Below are 24,556 nucleotides of genomic sequence, written 5' to 3'. Positions count from 1 at the left end.
TTAATGGGCTAAGGGTTATTTTACTATTTTATTTATTCTAACTATGTATTTTATTTTATTTTAAATTAATACTCTTTTTTTAGAATAGTGTTAGGTTTACAGAAAAATTGAGCAGAAGTACAGGAAGTCCCCATATACTCTCTTTCTCTCCTTTCTACTCTGGTTTCTTCTATTAACAAACATCTCACATTAGTGTAGTTCATTTGTTATAATCAAGGATCCAATATTGATACATTATTAACTAAATTCTATAGTTTACATTAGAATTCATTCTGCATTGTACAGTTCTATGGGTTTTGAAACATGCATATTGTAATGAATCCACCATGATAGCATCACACAGAATAGTTGCACTGCCCTAAAAATCTCCTGTGCTCCACTCTTCATCTCTCTCTCCACCTCTTCCCAAACCCCTGGCAACCACTGATCTTTTTACTGTCTTTACTGTTTTGTCTTTTCCAGAATGTCATATAGTTGGAATCATACAGTACATGCCTTTTCAGATGGGCTTCTTTCCCTTAGCAATATGTATTTAAAGTTCTTCCCTGGGGCACCTGGGTGGCTCAGTCAGTTAAGCGTCTGCCTTCGGCTCAGGTCATGATCTCAGGGTCCTGGGATCAGCCTTGCATCTGGCTCCTTGCTCAGTGGGGAGTCTGTTTCTCCCTCTCCCTCCACCTGCTTGTGCTCTCTCTCTTGCAAATAAATAAATAAAATATTTTTAAAAAGTTCTTCTTTGTGTGTGTGTGTGTGTGCAGGTGTGTGTGTGTGTGTGTGTGGCTTGACAGCTCATTTCTTTTCACTGCTGCATAACATTCCATTGTATGGATGTATTAAGTATTTTTTTAAAGAAAAGAAAAACTTGAGTTGAGGGGAAAGAATCACATAAGAAGATAAGTTTCAGATATTAAGAAAGAGAGAACACAGGATTGACTGAGTTTCCTGAAGTAGGAAGGATATGGGAAAAAAATAATTCTCATATGCTTTGGTGGGATTATAAATTGATACAATCTATCTAGAGAGCAATATGGCAATATTAAATTCATTAAAAATGTGGCTACCCTTTGACCAGCCAATTTCATTTCTAGGACTTTATTCTAAGGAAATAATTATCAGAAGAAGAGACAAAAATGTATGTACCAGGGTGCTTACCACAATGCTATTTAGAATAGCAAAAGAAAATGGAATAAAAATAGGGGATTGGTCAAATAAATTAAGGTATACCAATACAACTGGATATGCCACTCATTCAAAATGATCATGTAGACCTAAATTTACTGACATGGAAAGAAGACAACAATATATGTCAAGTGAATAAAAAGGAAGCTGAAAATAGCATACATGCTATAATACTTCCTCTTTCCTTCCTTTTCTTTCTTTCTTTCTTCCCTTATTTTCTTTCTTCTCCTTCCTCCCTCCCTCCCTTTCATCCATCCATTCGTGTGTCTATCATCAGATCTTGATGTATATGTGTGTGCATATACACACATGAAAAATATCTGAAAGAGTATATCCCTAAATTTTACACTGGTTTTCTACAAGGGATTGAGTGGTTTTAACTTTCTTCTTCATGTATTTCTGTATTGTTTGGATTTTTTTTTATAGTGAGCGTAGATTATTTTTTAAACAGAAAGAAACAAGAAAGGTATTTTCATTTTAAAATACAGATTTTAAAAAAGAATTAACCAACAAATGGGAGTTGAGCTATAAAATATGAATAAAACGTGAGGAATTCATGGGGCGCCTGGGTGGCTTAGTCAGGTAAGCATCTGCCTTCAGCTCAGGTCATGATCCCAGAGTCCTAGGATCGACCCCTGCATCAGGCTCCTTGCTCAGCGGGGAGTCTGCTTTTCCCTCTGTCCCCTGCTTGTGTTCTCGCTCTCTCTGACAAATAAATAAAGTCTTTTTATAAAAAAATAAATAAAACAAAAACCCAAATCCCCTCAAATAAACGTAGGCCATTTATATAATGCTTTCTGTTATTATGGGGCCAATAAAAGCTTTACTATTTCAGGAGCTAAGGGACTCCCAATTTGTGTCAAAGATGCTGCTATGCAGCACAGCCTCAGCTCCCACATGCATTTCACAGGGAGCTGTAGTCACTCACCTCAGAGACTTCTACCCTCTGTCCATTCTTGTCATAGATACCACCTGTTGGTAAGGAAACAGAGCAGAGATTTGGCAAGGGTTTTAAAGAAAGGTTTAAATTTTTTTGTTGTGGTAAAATACATATAACATAAAATGTTAACCATTATTGAGTGTACAATTCAGTGGCATTAATTACATTCCTTTGATGACTTCTCTCAAGACTGCTTATTGGTCTGAAGGGGAACCAGGAGATTAGCAGCTTCAACAACATGCTGGTTTCTCCATTTGATTTAATATGAGAGTGAACTGACACTCTCAAGACATCAGGAATTCCTTGAGGACAGAGATTAAGTCTTGTACATCTAGGTATTTCCAATGTCCAACACAATGGATTACCTCTATCAGGTGTTAAATAAATGCTTTTTGGTAAGCAACTAAATGGAGTAGGGGATCTTTGCCTAGTGAACAGAGAAGGCTGGAAAATAAGAGGTAAATGTGAATTTCAGAGGCATATAGATTTAGAGGGAGATTACTCTTGAAAACAATCTGCGAAGTAGAATTTCCCTAGGACTCAGGGAAAGCAGGAAGGCATGCATACCATAGAATATCCCATTAATAGAACACTTATTGAAAATCATGACGTTCTGAGTCAGAGTTCCTGTTTTGTCAGAGAACACATATTTGACCTGGCCAAGCTCCTCATTAAGGGTGGTGGTGCGAGCCTGTGCTGGTGTGTTCTTTGGTGCACAAAACATCTTCCGATCCCAGTTGATATAGTAACTGTTGCCCAATCTTATTATCTCAACACTATGAAGAAAGCAAGAAAAAAAGGGTCCTGGGTCAGAACAGATCAAATACATCATCCTAGTTTCCTTCTTAACAGTCGTGTGACAGGTCAGGGTGAGCACCTGAAAATCAGAATATCTTCCTTGGGAACCTACCATGGATTTTGAAGGACTCTTCCCACCAGCCAACCCTATGTAATTCTGATTTTGACCATTATCATTCAGGGCTTTACGACCCGAGACATACTTGATTAATTTTGCTGAGGCATAACTCCCTTTCATTCTTTCTTCTTCCAAAACATACCCAGGAAAAGTAAAATATTTTGAATTTCTGCAGTAATGCAAGGCCTGACAGCATTAAGAACTAACTAATAAAAGGCTGGCCAGGTTTAATTAGAGGATTACTGTGGCTGTCATGTAAATCCCCAGGTGAGGAAGAGAGAGAAATTTGAAACACTCAGAAGCTTCTTTGTTTCAGAAGAGGGAAGGATCTGTGAAAATCAGAAACAGCTTATACAGAAGCTGACCTTCTGATAAATTTCCTGGCAGCTGTCTGTGGGGTAGCTTCTCCCTCACCCCCACCCCCAATAGTGTCCTCTTCACTTTATCTGAATTTTCCCTATTGCCTTCTGTTACAGGTAAGGTATATTATAGATTCTTTATGGTTAACAAGCATCTTCATTTTAACACGGGAAGATTTTTAAGGGGCCTCCTTCCTATCATCATTCATGCTTAATGGGTGTTAGTTTAGGTTGCTTCTAAGAGACAGCTGCATTGAGCAGCATAGATTTTTTTATTTCAGGTGAGGTTGGAGGGCTCTAGCCCACATTATTGACTACTAGACCTCATGCACTGAATCTTGATCCCTCCGTTCCTTTGCCATACTAACCAACATAGCAATTTCTCTAAACCCAAACATTTAGTCATATTATTTCTATCCTTAGAAAGGTCTTTCCTGCTTTTAGGATAAAATCCAAACTGCTTGGCCTGGCATTTAAGGCTCTCCTGGATCTGATGCTAAATTACCATCCGACACTTTGCCCTAGACCACTCACTGTTCTCTGACCAGATCAAGCTTTTAAAAAAACACCAAACCTGGGGCGCCTGGGTGGCTCAGTTGGTTAAGCGACTGCCTTCGGCTCAGGTCATGATCCTGGAGTCCCGGGATTGAGTCCCGCACTGGGCTCCCTGCTCAGCGAGGAGCCTGCTTCTCCCTCTAACCCTCCCCCATCTAACCCTCCCCCCTCTCATGTACTCTCTCTCTCTCTCATTCTCACTCTCTCAAAATAAATAAATAAATCTTAAAAAAAAAAATAAAAAACACCAGACCTTCCTACATGCTGAATACATGCTGATCTTCTGTTTGCAATATTGTTTTGCTATTTTGTACTTCGTGAATTTTACTCTTTTCTCAAATACCAGTTTGATTATTACTTTTTCTGTAAATCCCCAAGGCGCTTGGGCTAGAATCAACCCATTCTTTTTCTAGTCTCCCATAGCATTCCCATATATATTCCTATTACATCATTTTCCATATTGTACCATAATTATTTAAGTATCTGTTTCCACGGCTATGTTATGAGCTTATCTAGAGAAACAGCTGTCTTGTTATTCATGTTCCTATTTCTAGCACCTAGTATAGTGCTTGGCACATAGTAGGTGCCCAATAAATATATAATTAATAAAATAATTTAGTCACTTAGGGTGCTTTTCACGTTGGAATCTCCCAGTGCAGGGTTTAGGAAACTTGGGAAGAAGGATGCGAAAATGTGTCTGGGTGTGCATGTGTGAAAGGGAATGATGAAAACAAAAAGGAGAGCAAAGACTTATTTTACCTATTTCAAATTTTTGTCCATGCAAAAGAGGAGGAAACATCCTTTTCTTCGCCAACTTTTAGAAACCAGAACTTAGGTCATAATTATACCTATCTACCATTTGCCACATTGTTTCTACGGGAAAACAAATTGTAAGTTCTGATTAACTGATTTACAAATGAAAGTTTGGAACCTATCTCTTTGATTAACTAGGGGCTCCCTGGCTTGAGCTTCAGGATCACCAAATTTGTATGCATTTTTTCTAATTATTGCATGTGTTTAATATGTCTTATTTCATCATTTACATTAAAAGCCATTTGAGGGTAGGGATGATTTTCTTTTTGTATAACTCACATAGTATCTAGCACAGTATTCTGGATATGGAAAGCACTTACACAATCTCTAGGCATTTTTTTTTTAAACACTTGGACAAGAGGTTTGGCAGTTTCTTATCCTTTTTTTTTTCTAAGATTTATTTATTTATTTGAGAGAGAGAGAGAGCATGCAAGAGCAAGCATAAGTGGGAGGGTCAGAGGGAGAGGGAGAGAGAGAATCCCAAGTGTACTCTGTGCTGAGTGCAGAGCCAGATGCGGGGCTCAATCTTGGGACCATGAGATCATGACCTGAGCTGAAACCAAGAGTTGGACACTTAACTGACTGCACCACCCAGGCACCCCTATCTCTAGACATTTCTCAGAGTGTTTTGTACACTGGGCACTGTGGGAAGTAAAGAGTTGAAGAGCACACAATCTATGCTTTCTAAACATTCACACTCTATTTGGGGAGTTAAGCAGAAAGTATAAAGTCAGTTCCTCCCCCTATAACACAAAGTAGTCAAAAAAGCCTACCTGACATAAAGGGAAATGGGCACCATAGTGTTGAGAATAATGAAGTAGGACCAGAATATGAGGACAGCAGAGCCAACTGATGAAGACACATATTCTTTCCATGGCAGAAAATCCTGGAAGTAGTAGCCTTTATTGTTCTCCCAAATGCCATGCCCAATTGCTAGGATAAAACACATGCTGCCTAAAAACAGGAAAATCTGAAAATCAAAAAAAGAATTAAATTAACATTTCATCCAAGGCATGTGCTGCTTCAGACCTACCTTTTGGAGACTTATCTTTCAACAAACTTTTCTCTGTTCTTGGAGGTCAGGGGGGCCCCATAGTTCATAGGCTCTAAGCAGTACTACACAGACAGAAAAAAAAAAGCCCAGCAGGAGCCATCCTTGGGATTTTGAAGGAAAATAAAAGTAACTAAACTATATTAAATACTAATTATCAGGAACTGTGCCAAGTACTTTACATATGTTATTTAATTTAATATTTATAAAACCTCTCTTTTAGTAATAGATGAGGAAATTGATATTAAGAGTAGAAAAGTATTTTGCCTCAAGTCACTTAGCTACTAACTAGCATGGAGCCCAATGTGGGACTCAATCTCACGACCCTGAGATCATGACCTGAGCCAAAACCAAGAGTTAGCCGCTTAACTGACTGTATCACCCAGTTGCCCCTAAAGATGATACCTTCTTACTCAAGATTATGGTTCTAGATAATCTCAACCTCCCATCAGGTTGAGAGAGAAAAGGGCATAGAAGGACAAGGAAGCAAAAAAGACAAATTTGAGAAATGTTTAGAAAAGAAGTTTGGGAAGAGGAGATAATCTTCCTGAACTCATTTTACAAGGCCAGCATTACCCTGGTAGCAAAGCCAGACGAGGACACTACAAGAAAAGAAAACAGTAAGCCAATATCCTTGATGAATATAGATGCAAAACTTCTCAACAAAATACTAGCAAACCAAATTCAACAACACATGAAAAGGATTATACACTGTGATCAACTGGGTTTTAGATATTAATGAAAGAAAATGGAGACATAAATAAATGGAAAGATATTCTATGTTCATGGGTTGGAGCAGTAAACATTATTAAATGCTTATACTACCCAAAGCTATCTATAGATTCAATGTAATCCCTATCAAGATTACAATGGCATTTTATTTTTTTTGCAGAAATAGAAAGAATAATTCTAAAATTTCTATGGAACCCTGAAAAACCCTGAATAGCCAAAGTAATCTTGAGAAAGAAAACAAAGCTGGATGCATCGTATGTCCTCATTTCAAACTATATTACAAAGCTATACTAATCAAAACAGTATGGGGGCACCTGGGTGGCTCAGTTGTTAAGCGGCTGCCTTTGGCTTAGGTCATGATCCCAGCGTCCTGGGACTGAGCCCCACATCGGGCTCCTTGCTCAGTGGGGAGCCTGCTTCTCCCCTGACTGCCACTTCCCCTGCTTATGCTTGCTCTCTCCCTCTCTCTCTCTGTGTCAAATAAATAAAATCTTAAAACAAAAAACAACAGTATGATACTGTCATAAACACAGACATATACACCAATGGAACAGAATCAAGAGTCCAGAGATAAACCCATGCACATATGGCCAACTGATACTGGACAAGGGAGGCAAGAATACTCAATGGAGAAAAGACAGACTCTTCAATAAATGGTGCTGGAAAAACTAGGTACTCATATGCAAAAGGATGAAACTGGATCCCTATCTTATACCTCTCACAAAAATTTATTCAAAATGGATTAAAGGCTTAAATGTAAAACCTGAAACCATAAACCTCCTAGGAAAAAAACAGAGAAAAAGCTCTTTGACAACAGTTTGGCAATGATTTTATGGATGTGACAACCAAAAAGCACAAGCAACAAAGCAAAAATAAACAAGTGGGATTACATCAAATTAAAGGCTTCTGCACAACAAAAGAAATAATCAACAAATAAAAAGGCAATCTATGGAGTGAGAGAAGATATTTACAAACCATTTATCTGATAAGAGGTTAATATCTAAAATATATATGGAAGTCATGCAACTCAATAGCAAATAGCAAAAAAGCAAATAATTGGATTAAAAAATGGGCAAAGGACCTAAAGAGATAATAGGCTTCTTTTTTTTAATTAAAAAAATTTTTTTTAAATTTTATTTATCTATGTAAGAGAGAGAGTACACACACACAAGTGGCAGGGGGGTGAGGAGCAGAGGGAGAGGGAGAAGCAGATTTCCCACTGAGCAGAGGGCCTGAAGCAGGGCTCCATCCCAGGACACTGAGATCATGACCTGAGCTGAAGGTAGCCACTTAAGTGACTGAGCCATCCAGGCACCCTGATAATAGGTTTCAAATATTTATTTCATATTTAGATTTCAAATGCCCAAAAGGTGCGTGAAAAGATACTCAACATCACTAATTATCAGGGAAATGCAAATCAAAACCACAATGAGATGTCACCTTAGAAAGGCTATAATCGGCACATACACACACGCACTGCACAGATTTCCAGTATCAACGCATCTTGATAGAAATGAAGGACTCCAAGAGATGAGAGAGTCATGGACAACAGGTCTTTAATAGATTACTGAAATTATAAATTCACATCCACAGTGGTTTCATGTTGACAGATTTCATATTTTGAAAGCTTGAGATATTTTATAATGAAACATGCCATGTGGAAACTTTGAAGCATAGAATTCTGCCAAACACCTGAATAAAGAATTCCTTACCTGGTATGTAAGAGACTTCTCACTACCACCATGACAAACCAGGAGAAGTGGGCCCACCTTAGTCCCTCAGAATTTTCTCAACTTCAGAAATATGCTGAGTGTTTAATCTAGACTTCAAGCTCTGTCACACAGGGACCTGTCACACTATTTGGTTAAGAAGTAAATTATACTGAACGGGGGGGTGGAGCAAGATGGCGGAGGACTAGTAGGAGACCTGGATTTCGTCTGGTCCCAGGAATTCAGCTGGATAGGGATCAAACCATTCTGAACACCTATGAACTCAACAGGAGATTGAAGAAAAGAACAGCAACAACTCTCTGAACAGAAAAGCGACCACTTTCTGGAAGGTAGGACATGCGGTGAAGTGAATCCGAGGCGATATTCGGGAGGATAGACGGCGGGGGAGGGGGCCTCCGTAGGCCGCTTCTGGCAAGTGAGAGCAGCGGAGCACAAAATCGGAACTTTTAGAAGTCGGATCCACTGAGGGATGTCGCTCCAGTGGCTAAGCTGGGGGTGGAACCCTCGCGGGACAGTGTGGTCTCAGGACCCTCGGGGTCACAGAAAGACTGGGGGTGCCTGAGTGTGGCAGAGCTCCCGGGTATCGGAGCGGGGAAGCCGGCCACAGAGATGGAGCCGAGGTGCGGGGTCTCAGCTCGGGGTTGCCATAAACCGTGATCCGCGGCACAGTCGGGCCACTGCTCTTCCAGCAGGGACCCAACAAGCGGCAGATCCGGGGAGACTCCCCTTCCTCCCCCAGGAGGAGCAGCGTGGGAGCACACCGCAGGGATCTGCTGGGTTTGGAGACTCCACATGGAGGCAGGTGCCAGAGATAGAAATGCTTGGTCACAGGCCGGGTGAGCACGGAGTGCGGCTGGAGACCGGGGACACGGGAGTGACTGACTGCTTTTCTCTGGGGGCGCACTGAGAAGTGGGGACCCAAGTTCTCGGCTCCTCTGGGGCAGAGATTGGGAGGTCGCCATTTTCACTCTCGTCCTCCAAAGCCAAACGGAAAGCGTGCAGGGAGCAGAAGCTCCAGAGAGCAAATCCGAGCAGATTATTTAGCCCAGACCGGCAAGGGTGGGGCAATTCCGCCTCCAGCAAAGACATCTGGGAACCACCACTACAGGCCGCTCCCCCAGAAGATGAGCAAGAACCGCCAGCCAAGACCAAGCTTACCGATCAAGGAGAACGGCAGAACTCCAGCGCTAGGGGGATACTGCACAAAGAATTCATGGCTTTTTTTTACCATGATTCTTTAGTCTTTCAAAGTTAATTTTTTTAACTTTTTTTTTTGAATTTTTCTTTTTCCCTTTTTCAACCAACATCTTATCAATCCCTTTTTTAAAAAAAATTTTTATTTTTCATTTTTAGAGTCATATTCTATCCCTTCATAGTAGTTACCCTTACTTTTGGCATATATATAAGTTGTTCTCTCTTTAAAAATTTTGAGATACAGTTTCTTCTAACAGATCAAAATATACCCTAAATCTCTAGTGTATGGCTTTGTTCTAGTCTCCTGCCTGATCACATTCTCTCCCTTTTCTCTTCTTTTTTTTTTAAATCCTCTTCTTTCTTTTTTCAAACTTCTTATCAATTCCTTTTATAGAATCTTTTATAATTTTCTTCTTTACAGTCATATTCCATCCCTTCATTGTATTAACCCTTATTTTTGTACATATATAAGTTTTTCTTTCTTTAAAATTTTGGGAGGCACTTTCTTCTAACAGACCAAAATATGCCCAAAATCTAGTGTGTGGCACTGATCTATGCACCAGCCTGATCATATTTGATCATATTCTGTTTTTTTTGTTTTGTTCATTTTTATCTTTTTCTTTTCCTATTTTTCTTTTTTCTTTCTTTCCCTTTCTTGTCCCCCGGTTTCAGGTCTTTTCTGATTTGTTTAGAGTATATTTTCTGGGGACGTTGTTACCCTGTTAGCATTTTGTTCTCTCATTCATCAGTTCTCTGGACAAAATGACAAGACAGAAAAAATCACCCCAACAAAAAGAACAAGAGGCAGTACCGACTGCCAGGGACCTACTCAATACGGACATTAGTATGATGTCGGAACTAGAGTTCAGAAAGATGATTTTAAAGATACTAGCTGGGCTTGAAAAAAACATGGAAGTTATTAGAGAAACTCTTTCTGGAGAAATAAAAGAACTAAAATCTAACCAAATTGAAATCAAAAAGGCTATTAATGAGATGCAATAAAAAATGGGGGCTCTAACTGTTAGGATAAATGAGGCAGAAGAGAGAATTAGCGATATAGAAGACCAAATGACGGAAAATAAAGAAGCTGAGAAAAAGAGAGATAAACAACTACTGGATCACGAGGGCAGAATTCGAGAGATAAGTGATACCATAAGATGAAACAACATTAGAATAATTGGAATCCCAGAAGAAGAAGAAGAAAGAGAGAGAGGGGCAGAAGGTATATTGGAGCAAATTATAGCAGAGAACTTCCCTAATTTGGGGAAGGAAACAGGCACCAAAATCCAGGAGGCACAGAGAACCCCTCTCAAAATCAATAAAAATAGGTCAACACCCCAACATCTAACAGTAAAACTTATGAGTCTCAGAGACAAAGAGAAAATCCTGAAAGCAGCTCGGGAGAAGAGATATGTAACCTACAATGGTAGAAACATTAGATTGGCAACAGACCTATCCACAGAGACCTGGCAGGCCAGAAAGGACTGGCATGATATCTTCAGAGCACTAAATGAGAAAAATATGCAGCCAAGAATACTATAACCAGCTAGGCTATCATTGAAAATAGAAGGGGAGATAAAAAGCTTCCAGGACAAACAAAAACTAAAGGAATTTGCAAACACGAAACCAGCCCTACAAGAAATATTGAAAGGGGTCCTCTAAGCAAAGAGAAAGCCTAAAAGCAACACAGACCAGAAAGGAACACAGACAATATACAGTAACAGTCACCTTACAGGCAATACAATGGCACTAAATTCATATCTTTCAATAGTTACCCTGGGGCACCTGGGTGGCTCAGTTGGTTAAGCGACTGCCTTCAGCTCAGGTCATGATCCTGGAGTCCCAGGATTGAGTCCTGCATTGGGCTCCCTGCTCAGTGGGGAGTCTGCTTCTCCCTCTGACCCTCCCCCCTCTCATGTGCTCTCTCTCTCTCTCAAATAAATAAATAAAATCTTTAAAAAAATAGTTACCCTGAATGTAAATGGGCTAAATGCCCCAATCAAAAGACACGGGCTATCAGATAGGATAAAAAAACAGACCCCTCGATATGCTGTCTGCAAGAGACTCATTTTAGACCCAAAGACACCCCCAGATTGAAAGTGAAGGGGTGGAAAACCATTTACCATGCTAATGGACACCAAAGGAAAGCTGGGGTGGCAATCCTTATATCAGACAAATTAGAGTTTAAACCAAAGACTGTCATAAGAGATGAGGAAGGACACTATATTGTACTTAAAGGGTCTATCCAACAAGAAGATCTAACAATTGTAAATATCTATGCCCCTAACATGGGAGCAGCCAATTATATAAGGCAATTAATAACAAAAGCAAAGAAACACATCGACAACAATACAATAATAGTGGGGGACTTTAACACCCCCCTCACTGAAATGGACAGATCATCTAAGCAAAAGATCAACAAGGAAATAAAGACTTTAAATGACACACTGGACCAAATGGACTTCACAGACATATTCAGAACATTCCATCCCAAAGCAACAGAATACACATTCTTCTCTAGTGCCCATGGAACATTCTCCAGAATAAATCACATCCTAGGTCACAAATCAGGTCTCAACCGGTACCAAAAGATTGGGATCACTCCCTGCATATTTTCAGACCACAATGCTTTGAAATTAGAACTCAATCACAAGAGGAAATTTGGAAAGAACTCAAATACATGGAGGCTAAAGAGCATTCTACTAAAGAATGAATGGGTCAACCAGGAAATTAAAGAAGAATTTTAAAAAAATTCATGGAAACAAATGAAAATGAAAACACAACCGTTCAAAATCTTTGGGATACATCAAAGGCAGCCCTAAGAGATGGGTCAACCAGGAAATTAAAGAAGAATTAAAAAAATTCATGGAAACAAATGAAAATGAAAACACAACCGTTCAAAATCTTTGGGATACATCAAAGGCAGCCCTAAGAGGAAAGTATATAGCAATAAAGCCTTTCTCAAGAAACAGGAAAGGTCTCAAATACACAACCTAACCCTACACCTAAAGGAGCTGGAGAAAGAACAGCAAATAAAGCCTAAACCCAGTAGGAGAAGAGAAATGATAAAGATCAGAGCAGAAATCAATGAAATAGCAACCAAAAGAACAGTAGAACAGATCAACAAAACAAGGAGCTGATTCTTTGAAAGAATGAACAAGATTGATAAACCCCTGGCCAGACTTCCCAAAAAGAAAAGAGAAATGACCCAAATCAACAATCATGAATGAAAGAGGAGAGATCACAACCAACACCAAAGAAATACAAACAATTATAAGAACATATTATGAGCAACTGTATGCCAGCAAATTAGATAATCTGGAAGAAATGGAGGCATTCCTAGAGATGTATCAACTACCAAAACTGAACCAGGAAGAAATAGAAAACCTGGACAGGCCTATAACCACTAAGGAAATTGAAGCAGTCATCAAAAATCTCCCAACAAACAAATGCCCAGGGCCAGATGGCTTCCCAGGGTAATTCTACCAAACATTTAAAGAAGAATTAATACCTATTCTTTTGAAACTGTTCCAAAAAATAAAAATGGAAGGAAAACTTCCAAACTTGTTTTATGAGGCCACAATTACCTTGATCCCCAAACCAGACAAAGACCCCATCAAAAAGGAGAATTACAGACTAATATCCTTGATGAACACGGATGCAAAAATTCTCACCAAAATACTAGCCAATAGGATCCAACAGTACATTAAAAGGATTATTCACCACGACCAAGAGGGATTTATCCCTGGGCGGCAAAGTTGGTTCAACAACCGCAAATCAATCAATGTAATACAATACATTAATAAAAGAAAGAACAAGAACCCTATGATCCTCTCAATAGATGCAGAAAAAGCATTTGACAAAGTACAGCATCCTTTCTTGATCAAAACTCTTCAGAGTATAGGCATAGAGGGTACATACATCAATATCATAAAAGCCATCAATGAAAAACCCACAGCGAATATCATTCTCAATGGGGAAACGTGAGAGCTTTCCCCCTAAGGTCAGGAACGTGGCAGGGATGTCCACTATCACCACTGCTATTCAACATAGTATTAGAAGTCCTAGCCACAGCAATCAGACAACAAAAAGAAATAAAAGGCATCCAAATCGGCAAAGAAGAAGTCAAACTCTCACTGTTTGCAGATGATATGATACTTTATGTTGACAACCCAAAAGACTCCACCCTAAAACTGCTAGAACTCATACAGGAATTCAGTAAAGTGGCAGGATATAAAATCAATGCACAGAAATCAGTGGCATTCCTATACACCAACAACAAGACAGAAGAGAGAGAAATTAAGGAGTTGATCCCATTTACAATTGCACCCAAAACCATAAGATACCTAGGAATAAATCTAACCAAAGAGGCAAAGAATCTGTACTCAGAAAACTATAAAATACTCATGAAAGAAATTGAGGAAGACACAAAGAAATGGAAAAACATTCCATGCTCATGGATTGGAAGAACAAATATTGTGAAGATGTCAATGCTAACTAGAGCAATCTACACATTCAATGCAATCCCCATCAAAATACCATCCACTTTTTTCAAAGAAATGGAATAAATAATCCTAAAACTTGTAAGGAAGCAGAAGAGACCCCGAATAGCCAGAGGAATGTTGAAAAAGAAAAGCAAAGCCGGCGGCATCACAATTCTGGACTTCAAGCTCTATTACAAAGCTGTCATCATCAAGACAGTATGGTACTGGCACAAAAACAGACACATAGATCAATGGAACAGAATAGAGAGCCCAGAAATGGACCCTCAACTCTATGGTCAACTCATCTTCGACAAAGCAGGAAAGAATTTCCAATGGAAAAAAGACAGTCTCTTCAACAAATGGTGTTGGGAAAATTGGGCAGCTACATGCAGAAGAATGAAACTGGACCACTTCCTTACACCACACACAAAAATAGACTCAAAATGGTTGAAAGACCTAAATGTGAGAAAGGAGTCCATCAATATCCTAAAGGAGAACACAGGCAGCAACCTCTTCGACCTCAGCCGCAGAGACTTCTTCCTAGAAACATTGCCAAAGGCAAGGGAAGCAAGGGCAAAAATGAACTATTGGGACCTCATCAAGATAAAAAGCTTTTGCACAGCAAAAGAAACAGTCAACAAAACCAAAAGACAACCGACAGAATGGGAGAAGATATTTGCAAATGACATATCAGACAAAGGGCTAGTATCTAAAATCTATAAAGAACTTCTTAAACTCAACACCCAAAGAACAAATGATCCAATCAAGAAATGGGCAGAAGACAGGAACAGACATTTTTCCAGAGAAGACATCCAAATGGTCAACAGACACATGAAAAAGTGCTCAACATCGCTCGGCATCAGGGAAATCCAAATCAAAACCTCAATGAGATTATCACCTCACACCAGTCAGAATGGCTAAAATTAACAAGTCAGGAAATGACAGATGTTGGCAGGGATGCGGAGAAAGGGGAACCCTCCTACACTGTTGGTGGGAATGCAAGCTGGTGCAGCCACTCTGGAAAACAGTATGGAGGTTCCTCAAACAGTTGAAAATAGAGCTACCATACGATCCAGCAATTGCACTACTGGGTATTTACCCCAAAGATACAAATGTAGGGATCCGAAGGGGTACGTGCACCCCAGTGTTTATAGCAGCAATGTCCACAATAGCCAAACTGTGGAAAGAGCCAAGATGTCCATTGACAGATGAATGGATAAAGAAGATGTGATATACACACACACACACACACACACACACACACACACACACACACACACACACACACATAATGGAATATTATGCAGCCATCAAAAAGAATGAAATCTTGCCATTTGCAACGACGTGGATGGAACTGGAGGGTGTTATGCTGAGCGAAGTAAGTCAATCAGAGAAAGACATGTATCATATGACCTCACTGATATGAGGAATTCTTAATCTCAGGAAACAAACTGTGAGTTGCTGGAGTGGTGGGGAGTGGGAGGGATGGGGTGGCGGGGTGATAGACATTGGGGAGGGTATGTGCTGTGGTGAGTGCTGTGAAGTGTGCAAGACTGTTGAATCACAGATCTGTACCTTTGAAGCAAATAATACATATGTTTAAAAAAAAGAAAAGAAGAAGATAGCAGGAGGGGAAGAATGAAGGGGGGGAAACTGGAGGGGGAGACAAACCATGAAAGACTATGGACTCTGAGAAACAAACTGAGGGTTCTAGAGGGGAGGGTCGTGGGAGGATGGGTTAGCCTGGCGATGGGTATTAAAAAGCGCACATTCTGCATGGAGCACTGGGTGTTATATGCAAACAATGAATCATGGAACACTATATCAAAAACTAATGATGTAATGTATGGTGATTAACATAACATAATAAAAGGCTACAATCAAAAAATGTTAGAATGGCTGTAATAAAAAAAAACCGAGATAACAAGTAGTAGGGAAGATGTACACTATTGGTGGGAATGTAAATTGGTATAGCCACTATGAAAACAGTACAGATGCTCCTGAGAAAATTAAAACTAGAACTACCATATGATCTAGTAATTCCACTTCTGAGTATATATCTGAAGGAAAAAAAAAATCACTATCTTTTTTTTCTTAAAGAATTTATTTATTTATTTGACAGAGAAAGACACAGCGAGAGAGGGAACACAAGCAGGGGGAGCAGGAGAGGGAGAAGCAGGCTTCCCGCGGAGCAGGGAGCCCGATGCGGGGCTTGATCCCAGGACCCTGGGATCATGACCCAAGCAGAAGGCAGACGCTCAATGACTGAGCCACCAGGCACCCCTAAAATCACTATCTTGAGGAGTTATCTGTGCCCCTATGTTCACTGCGCCATTATTTACAAATTCCAAGACATGGAAATCACCTAAGTGTCTACTGACAGATGAATGGATAAAGAAAATGTGATACACACACACAGAGACACACAGACACACACACACACAGGAATATTAGTCAGCCATTAAAAAAGAAGAAAATTCTGCTATTTGTGACAACATGGATGAACCTTGATGGCATTATGCTAAGTGAAATAAGTCAGAGAAAGACAAACACTCTGATACTCTATATGTGGAATCTAAAACAAAAACAAAACCTCATAAAAACAGACAGCAGATTGGTGGTTGCCAGGGGCCAAGGACAGGTGAAGAGGTGCAGAGGAGTGGGGTGAAGGTGGTCAAACAGTACGAAGTTCCAGCTATAAGATAATTAAGTTCTGGAGACGTAATGAACAGCATGGTGACTATGCCTAACAATCCTGTATTGTATATTTGAAAGTCACTGAGAGAGGAGATCTTAAAAGTTCTTACACCAAACTAACAAAAGAACTGTAACTCTGTGAGGTGATGGATGTGTTAACTATCCTTATTGTGGTAATCATTTCACTATATATTTGATATATACATATATCAAAACACTGCATGGTACACCTTAAATGTATACAATGTTATATGTCAATTGTATCTTAAAGATGAGAAAAATAAAATACCGAAAAATTTTATATGAATGGAATCATATAGTATATGCCCTTTTTTTGATGGGCTTCTTTTGTTCAGCATGATTATTTTGGGAATCATTTATGTTTTTGCATCTACTGATGGTTATTTATTTTTATTGCTGAGTAGTATTTTATTATATAGATACTGCACAATCTATTTACTAATTTGTTGGACTTTTGAGTTTTTCCAGTTTATGGCTATTGCAAACAGCTGCACCAAACACATATGTACAAGATTTTACATGGATATATGCTTTCATTTCCTTAGTAAATATCTAGAAGTGGAATTGCTGGATCCTACAGTAAATTTATATTTAACTTTTTAGGAAACTGACAAATGCTTTCCAAAGTGGTTGTACAATTTTATGTTCCACTTACATTATATGCCCACATACCGCTGGAGCAGACAGATATGATGTTACTGTTGAATCACGTCTAAGTCTACTCAGTGGTCTTCACACCTGTGCCCTTTGTCACAAAATGTGACTAGCTCAAAGCAACACATCCCCACTGCTAGATGATTGGAGCTCTCATCTTTGAATCACTGATGGGAAAAGTGTGTGTTTGTTTTTGATGGGAAAGTCTTTGAAGACAAGGGTATAAAAGGCAGGAGGAGTAGGTCTAACTGAGACCATTCTCAAAAAATGAGATTTTAGGGGCACCTGGGTGACTCAGTCATTAAGCATCTGCCTTCGGCTCAGGTCATGATCCCAGGGTCCTGGGATCGAGCCCCACATCGGACTCCCTGCTCAGCAGGAAGCCTGCTTCTCCCTCTCCCACTCCCCCTGCTTGTGTTCCCTCTCTTGCTGTCTCTCTGTCAAATAAACAAATTAAAAAAAAAATGAGAGTTTAGAGAACTTTTTATTACGAAAAATTTCAAACACATATTAAGTTATATAAATAGTATAATGAATCCCTATGTACCCATCACTCAGTTTCAACAACTCTCAATTCATGGCCAGTCTTATTTCATCCAAACCCCCGCTTCCCCCCCCCCCTTTTTTTAAGATCCCAGGGTCTTGGTCAATCCCAAGACCCTGGGATCATGACCTGAGCTGAAGGCAGAGGCTTAACGACTGAGCCACCCAGGCGCCCCCCACTTCCCCTTTTAAGCAAATTTCTCACATTAAATAATTTTATCTGGAAACTGTTTAATATTCACCTTTAAAGGCTATTATTTAAACATATAACCATAATACCTTTATCACTTAAAAAATTAAAAATAAATCCTTAGTATCATTCAATATTTGAGATTTGAGTGTTGAGTGAGTAACAGAATGGGGGAGAACAAAACAAAGGAGGATTGAGAAAAAACAGTAAAACCTGCTGTTATTTCTAGACAAATGCAGATTCATACTGACTAGTTCAGCTCTTTGTGATGGTCTCTCTGGGGCCATAAAACCCTTTCTTCTCAATCTTATTTCTATTTCTTTATCCTTCTCTTCAATGAGCCATGTGAAAGCAAGGCTATCCTCATTATTCAGATCAAACCCCAATGATGAATTCCATTGGTCCTGCCTTCCTTTTTGGATAGTCTATGTGGCCAGCATTAAATTGGGGTCCATATTTTTCTACCTGCCCCTTTTCTAGGCCCTATTTCATCAGCTCCAGTGGGAAAAAATGGGGAAGGTAAATGATTAGAATAAATTTTTATTTATAAACAGAAATGTATTTATAATTTATTTGTGATAAATTATTAAAATAAATTATTTATTTCAAAGCTGTGGGAAAATATTACAGACCTTCAACCTCCATCTCTGTTGGTTGGATAACTGATAATTACCCATGATTTCCAGTGATGTGTCCTGCCTCTACTGTTAGACTATGAGTCCCCCAGGACCAGATCTTTCTGCTCAGATTAAGCCACCAGAAAGGAAAATTACCTCTATCAGACCAAATCCCCTAGGGCAAGGCTTCCCCCGCAGTGTGAGGCCTGCAGTGTCAGGACACAGTCTGCTCTTTGCTCATTCCCAGAACTTTTCCTGCCATCCCAAGGCTTTCTAAGCCCTTGCAGATGTTCTATGTCTCTTATCGCGATGGAGTTTATTGGTATGTAGTCTCTAAAGCTTCACCTTGCTTCTTTTCTACAGTAAGAAACAAATAAATTGGTTGTGGCTACAAACTCCCAGGTTGCTTGTTTATTATCAGAGCCAGTCAGACCCAAGAAGAGCAAACAGCCTTCCATTTTGCAAAAAGTGGTACCAATAAATGCTCAAAGAGATACTCAATTTTGTCACTGTTGACAAAACTAACAGAGAACTACTAAGGTCGTCACTGTCACAGGGGAGCTCCCAGGCTTCATAGGCAGCCTGTAAAAAGAAAGTACTCCTTGGTCCTTTGACCTTCACATCTGTGCTTTTTATTGTTCCTTACCACAAAAGTATATCCTGGATTTCTGGCACCACTCAAATTTCAAACACTCTGTTTTTTTGCCCAACAGACACACTCTTACTTAATAGAATAGGGTTCATTGTGAGCTCTGATCACTGGGGAGAGAGAGGGGATCAAACTCCAGCTCAGCTGTGGGCTTGTCAGGAAGCAGCTTTGCTAAACATGCTTCTTATATCTGCCAGATTTTCCCTAAGAAACATTTCCAAAAATGCAGAAAAATGAACTGTTTAAACCAGGTAAGATTTGTGCTGCAGCTTCAAGAAATGAGAGTGCATTATATCTAACTACATTAACAATGTCCTGGCAAAAAATACCATATAAACAAAACTACAGTGCTGATAAGAACCTAGCTAATTCAAGAACATTTCCTCATTTAATAACAATTCAAAAGATATTTCTTGAGCATTATTTTGTGCAAGGCACTTCCAAGAATATAGAGATGAATATGACCTAATTTCTACCTTAGAGGTTCATAATTTGGTAGCTCAGATAGTCATTCTTTTTTCACTAACTCAACAAATAATAGTAAAGTTCTGTTATGTGTCAGGCATAGTTCTAGGGACTGAAGATAAAGTGGTAAAAAAAAAAAAAAAGACAATGTCCTTAATCTCAAAGAGTTTACACTGCTGTGGAGATAAGAAATAAAATATATATATATAAATAATTTAACTAGTGCTGTGATGAAAATAAAACAGGTTAACAGAATAAAGAAGGTCTTGGTGGGGGTGGCTACTTTAGACAGAAAAGAGGCTGCTTTGAAAAGGCGGCACTGAATGATGAACAAGAAGTAAGCCATGCAAAGCAAGCCATGGGGCAGGCCTTGACAGCAAAGGTAAAGATTTTAAGATAGGAACAAGTTTGCTTTTTCACTTAATTTGTAGTTTTCCTGGGTATAGATTTCTAGGTCAAAATAACTTTCACTAAGAACTTTGAAGGGATGACCCTACTAATTTCTAGGACCCAGTTGTGTGGGTAAGAAATCTGGTACCAACCTAATTCTCATTTTTTTCTGTTCATATCTTATTCTTATCCCTGTGAAGATTTTGAGGGACTTCTCTATACCCCTGAAGCTCTAAAATTCATGATGCTTATTGGATGATTTAGATCTGAAACTCATATCTTCTCGATATGAGTTCTAGGAAATATTCTTAGAAGAAGAATATTTCAACTTCTTGAATTCTAGGAAATATTCTTCTATTATTTATTTGACAATGTCGTCCCCTCCATTTTCTCTTCCTGATACTCCTGGTAGATGAATTTGGGGGCTCCTGGTTTGGTTCTCTATTAAAAAGAAGTATTTATCTCATATATTTTGTCTCTTTATCTTTTTATTAGAGCGTTCTTTAACTATTTCAGCCCTTTTATTGGCTTTTTATTTATTTTTTTAAAGAGTTTATTTATTTATTTGACAGAGAGAGAGACAGCAAGAGAGGGAACACATGCAGGGGGAGTGGGAGAGGGAGAAGCAGGCTTCCCGTGGGGCAGGGAGCCCGATGTGGGGCTCGATCCCAGGACCCTGGGACCATGACCTGAGCTGAAGGCAGACGCTTAACAACTGAGCCACCCAGATGCCCCTTTATTGGCTTTTTAAATTTCAGCTATCTTTACTTCCTGAAATTCTTTTCTGTTGCTCTTAGATTGCTTTTTTCTTTTTCCGTTTTTAGCAACCCTATTCTTATTTTATTTATGCAATTGTGTCTTCTAAGAATAGTAATAAGAATTTTTGGAAGTTCTTTTCTCTTCCCTGAATTATGTCTTTTCTGGGGTCAGTTATTCTATTTATTCAGCCTCATCCTCCTCTTTTGTGTTCCTGGTTTCCCTCTAGTCCACTTAAAAATATGAGTAAAAGAGTAGTTTAATCATTATAGGTTGGTTTGGTTTCCTTTGGTTAATTTTGTTTCCCCAGTAGGCCACTCTCCTGAATGGGCACATGGAAGCATGCATTCTGTGTGGGTAGGCAGTATGTGTTATTTGACAGATCTCACCTTCAGGTGCACAAGGAGCATGCAAGCACATTGGAGCCCCATAACTAACTAACTAACTAACTAACTAACTAACTAACTAACTAACTAACTAAGTTGTGTTATGTTATTTATTTGAGAGAGAGAGAGTGCCTGTGAATGCTTTGGGGAGTATCAAGGAGAGAGAGAGAGAATCCCAAGCAGACTCCCTGCTAAGTGTGGAGCCTGATGTGAGGCTGGAGGAGCCTGATGCAGGGCTTGATCCCAGGACCCATGAGATCATGACCTGAGCCAAAATCACCAGTCCAACACTCAACCAACTGAGCCACCCAGGTGCCCTGCCCCTTAAATTTAAAATAAAATGGGTTTTACACTGAAGTGATGACACCTGCATTAGAAGCCCTAGCCCTCTGAGAAAGGTTGTTAAATTTCTTTAGAAAGCAGTTCTCTTGTTTGAGACTGGAAAGCAAATACATTTGCTATTGTTATATGCATGCTATAGGGCTGGCAGGGGGGTACAGAGGGCCAAAAAATTGTTGCCCATGTTGTTTTATGGGCAGTTTTAAAATTAATTATCCTAATCATTTTCCCACCTACCACTTCTGCTCTCCATACCTGCTGATGCTAGCTTGGAGCTATTACTGAGCTCTACCAAGAAGAATACATTTGCACTGAAGCTTTCACTACTCTGGTTTATCTATCAATATAATCTATCTACTTTCTGCCTTCCAAAAACTCATCAACATCTTGGGTCTGCTGCTGGTTCATCCTCTGTCAGGGCTGTTAGGTATTTATTTCCTGTTTGTACTTCTTTTTTTTTTTTAAGATTTTATTTATTTGACAGAGAGAGAGACACAGCGAGAGAGGGAACACAAGCAGGGAGAGTAGAGAGGGAGAAGCAGTCTTCCCGCCAAGCAGGGAGCCTGATGCGGGGCTCGATCCCAGGACCCTGGGATCATGACCTGAGCTGAAGGCAGACGCTTAACGACTGAGCCACCCAGGTGTCCCCTGTCTGTACGTCTTTATAGTCATTTCATTAAGCTTCTCAGTGTTCTTCTTAAACTGGTGCCCAAAAGTGAACACAGTACCCCAGATAAGATTTCATACAAAGATTGCATGAATAACCATAGAAATACAGGAATTTATAGCAACTACTCTGCCAGCTTAGCTGCCCCCAGCATTTGCATTGACTCTCTGTTGCCTCTGTTTTGTGAGAACCTGAGCAGAGAACTACATTCTCTCTCTGCAGAACCCCCTGCAGGTACCTCTATGTTCCTGCTGTAATCTGCACTGGAGTTCTCTAGGCCTGCTATTCAGCTATCTTCCTAGGACTTCCTTTCACTTGTCCCCTTGTTTCCTGGCTTCTGTAATCTTTCTTAGTTTACTTTCTTGTTTTGTCTAAGTATATACACTAGGAGCTTCCTAAGAGGGGAGACACGATGAATAAATTTTTTTGAGTCTTTATGCATATGGATATTTCTTTATGCTTGAATTTTATTGATAGTTTCACTGGATTTAGAATTATAGGCTACAAATAATTTTCTCACACACTTTTGAAGGCATTGAGGTTTACCTTCTGCTGTTGCTGTTGAGAAGTCTAATGCTATTCTAATTTTTGATCCTGGTATATGACCTTCTATTCTTCTCTGGAAGCTTGTGGGATTTTCTTTTTAGTTTTTTAATTTCTTCATATGTGGCCAATCTGCCTTTTATTTTTTTTTAATTTTTTATTGTTATTTTAATCACCATACATTACATCATTAGTTTTTGATGTAGTGTTCCATGATTCATTGTTTGTGCATAATACCCAGTGCTCCATGCAGAACGTGCCCTCTTTAATACCCATCACCAGGCTAACCCATCCTCCCACCCCCCTCCCCTCTAGAACCCTCAGTTTGTTTTTCAGAGTCCATCGTCTCTCATGGTTCATCTCCCCCTCCGATTTCTCCCCCTTCATTCTTCCCCTCCTGCTATCTTCTTCTTTTTTTTCTTAACATATATTGCATTATTTGTTTCAGAGGTACAGATCTGTGATTCAACAGTCTTGCACACTTCACAGTGCTCACCATAGCACATACCCTCCCCAATGTCTATCACCCAGCCACCCCACCCCTCCCACCCCCCATTCCGGCAACCCTCAGTTTGTTTCCTGAGATTAAGAGTTCCTCATATCAGTGAGTTCATATGATACATGTCTTTCTCTGATTGACTTATTTTGCTCAGCATAACACCCTCCAGTTCCATCCACATCATTACAAACGGCAAGATCTCATTCCTTTTGATGGCTGCGTAATATTCCATTGTATATATATACCACATCTTCTTTATCCATTCATCTGTCAATGGACATCTTGGCTCTTTCCACAGTTTGGCTATTGTGGACACTGCTGCTATAAACATCGGGGTGCACGTACCCCTTCGGATCCCTACATTTGTATCTTTGGGGTAAATACCCAGTAGTACAATTGCTAGATTGTATGGTAGCTCTATTTTCAACCTTTTCAGAACCTCCATACTGTTTTCCAGAGTGGTTGCACCAGCTTGCATTCCCACCAACAGTGTAGGAGGGTTCCCCTTTCTCTGCATCCCCACCGACATCTGTCGTTTCCTGACTTGTTAATTTTAACCATTCTGACTGGTGTGAGGTGGTATCTCATTGAGGTTTTGATTTGGATTTCCCTGATGCCGAGCGATGTTGAGGCCAATCTGCCTTTTAAACAGCACTTGTCATGTGTTTTAATTTTGTCCCCCCAGGAGACAGCAAGTATAGCAGAAAGAGCATTGATTCTGAAAAGTTATGCCTAGATGGATAGATGTGATAATTAAATAAAATGATATATGTAAAGCATGTAACACATATTGCTGCCCTGCCCCCTTTATAAACTTGGGGGCTGCACCCAGATCTTATACATCTTTATGATTCTCACAACATCAGGCACATCTGGGCACATAATAGATTCTCAATAAATATGAATTGATGAGTCATTGCCATTATTTTTTGTAGGATTTATTGTTTATTATTTATTTTATATTATCCTACAATTTTTTGTAGGACATTATTATTATAATGTCTTTGCCATTATTTTTTTGTAGGATTTTACTTACAATATTTATCTTTATTGTGTCTCAATTTGCATGTTTGTCAAATGAGGAAATACTTCATGACTTGTCTATTGTCATGGATGTAGTGAGGCTCCAGTAAGTGAATGATGAATATTCTAAAAAGTTAAAATCACTCTAACAGATGTCAAGTATTGTC

At 39.4% G+C, this 24,556-nt stretch overlaps 1 protein-coding gene across 1 annotated transcript in view; it reads right to left on the bottom strand.

The window, feature by feature from the left end:
* Window positions 1-24,556, bottom strand: part of LOC114218175 (phospholipid-transporting ATPase FetA-like) — an 87,446-nt gene that overhangs the window by 23,551 nt on the left and 39,339 nt on the right. Inside the window, exons 11-13 of the mRNA XM_088019222.1 lie at window positions 5,533-5,729; window positions 2,684-2,892; window positions 2,105-2,148 (exon numbers count right to left, since the gene is read on the bottom strand). Coding sequence (XP_087875348.1) covers window positions 2,105-2,148; window positions 2,684-2,892; window positions 5,533-5,729 — 450 coding nt within the window. The remainder of the gene's footprint in view (window positions 1-2,104; window positions 2,149-2,683; window positions 2,893-5,532; window positions 5,730-24,556) is intronic.

The sequence above is a fragment of the Eumetopias jubatus genome, unplaced genomic scaffold (genome assembly GCF_037043125.1).
Source record: "Eumetopias jubatus isolate StellerSeaLion01/CBP00866 unplaced genomic scaffold, mEumJub1_p1.0 scaffold_15, whole genome shotgun sequence".
In the NCBI taxonomy this organism is placed as follows: domain Eukaryota; kingdom Metazoa; phylum Chordata; class Mammalia; order Carnivora; family Otariidae; genus Eumetopias; species Eumetopias jubatus.
This window is presented reverse-complemented; position numbering and strand designations above follow the sequence as displayed.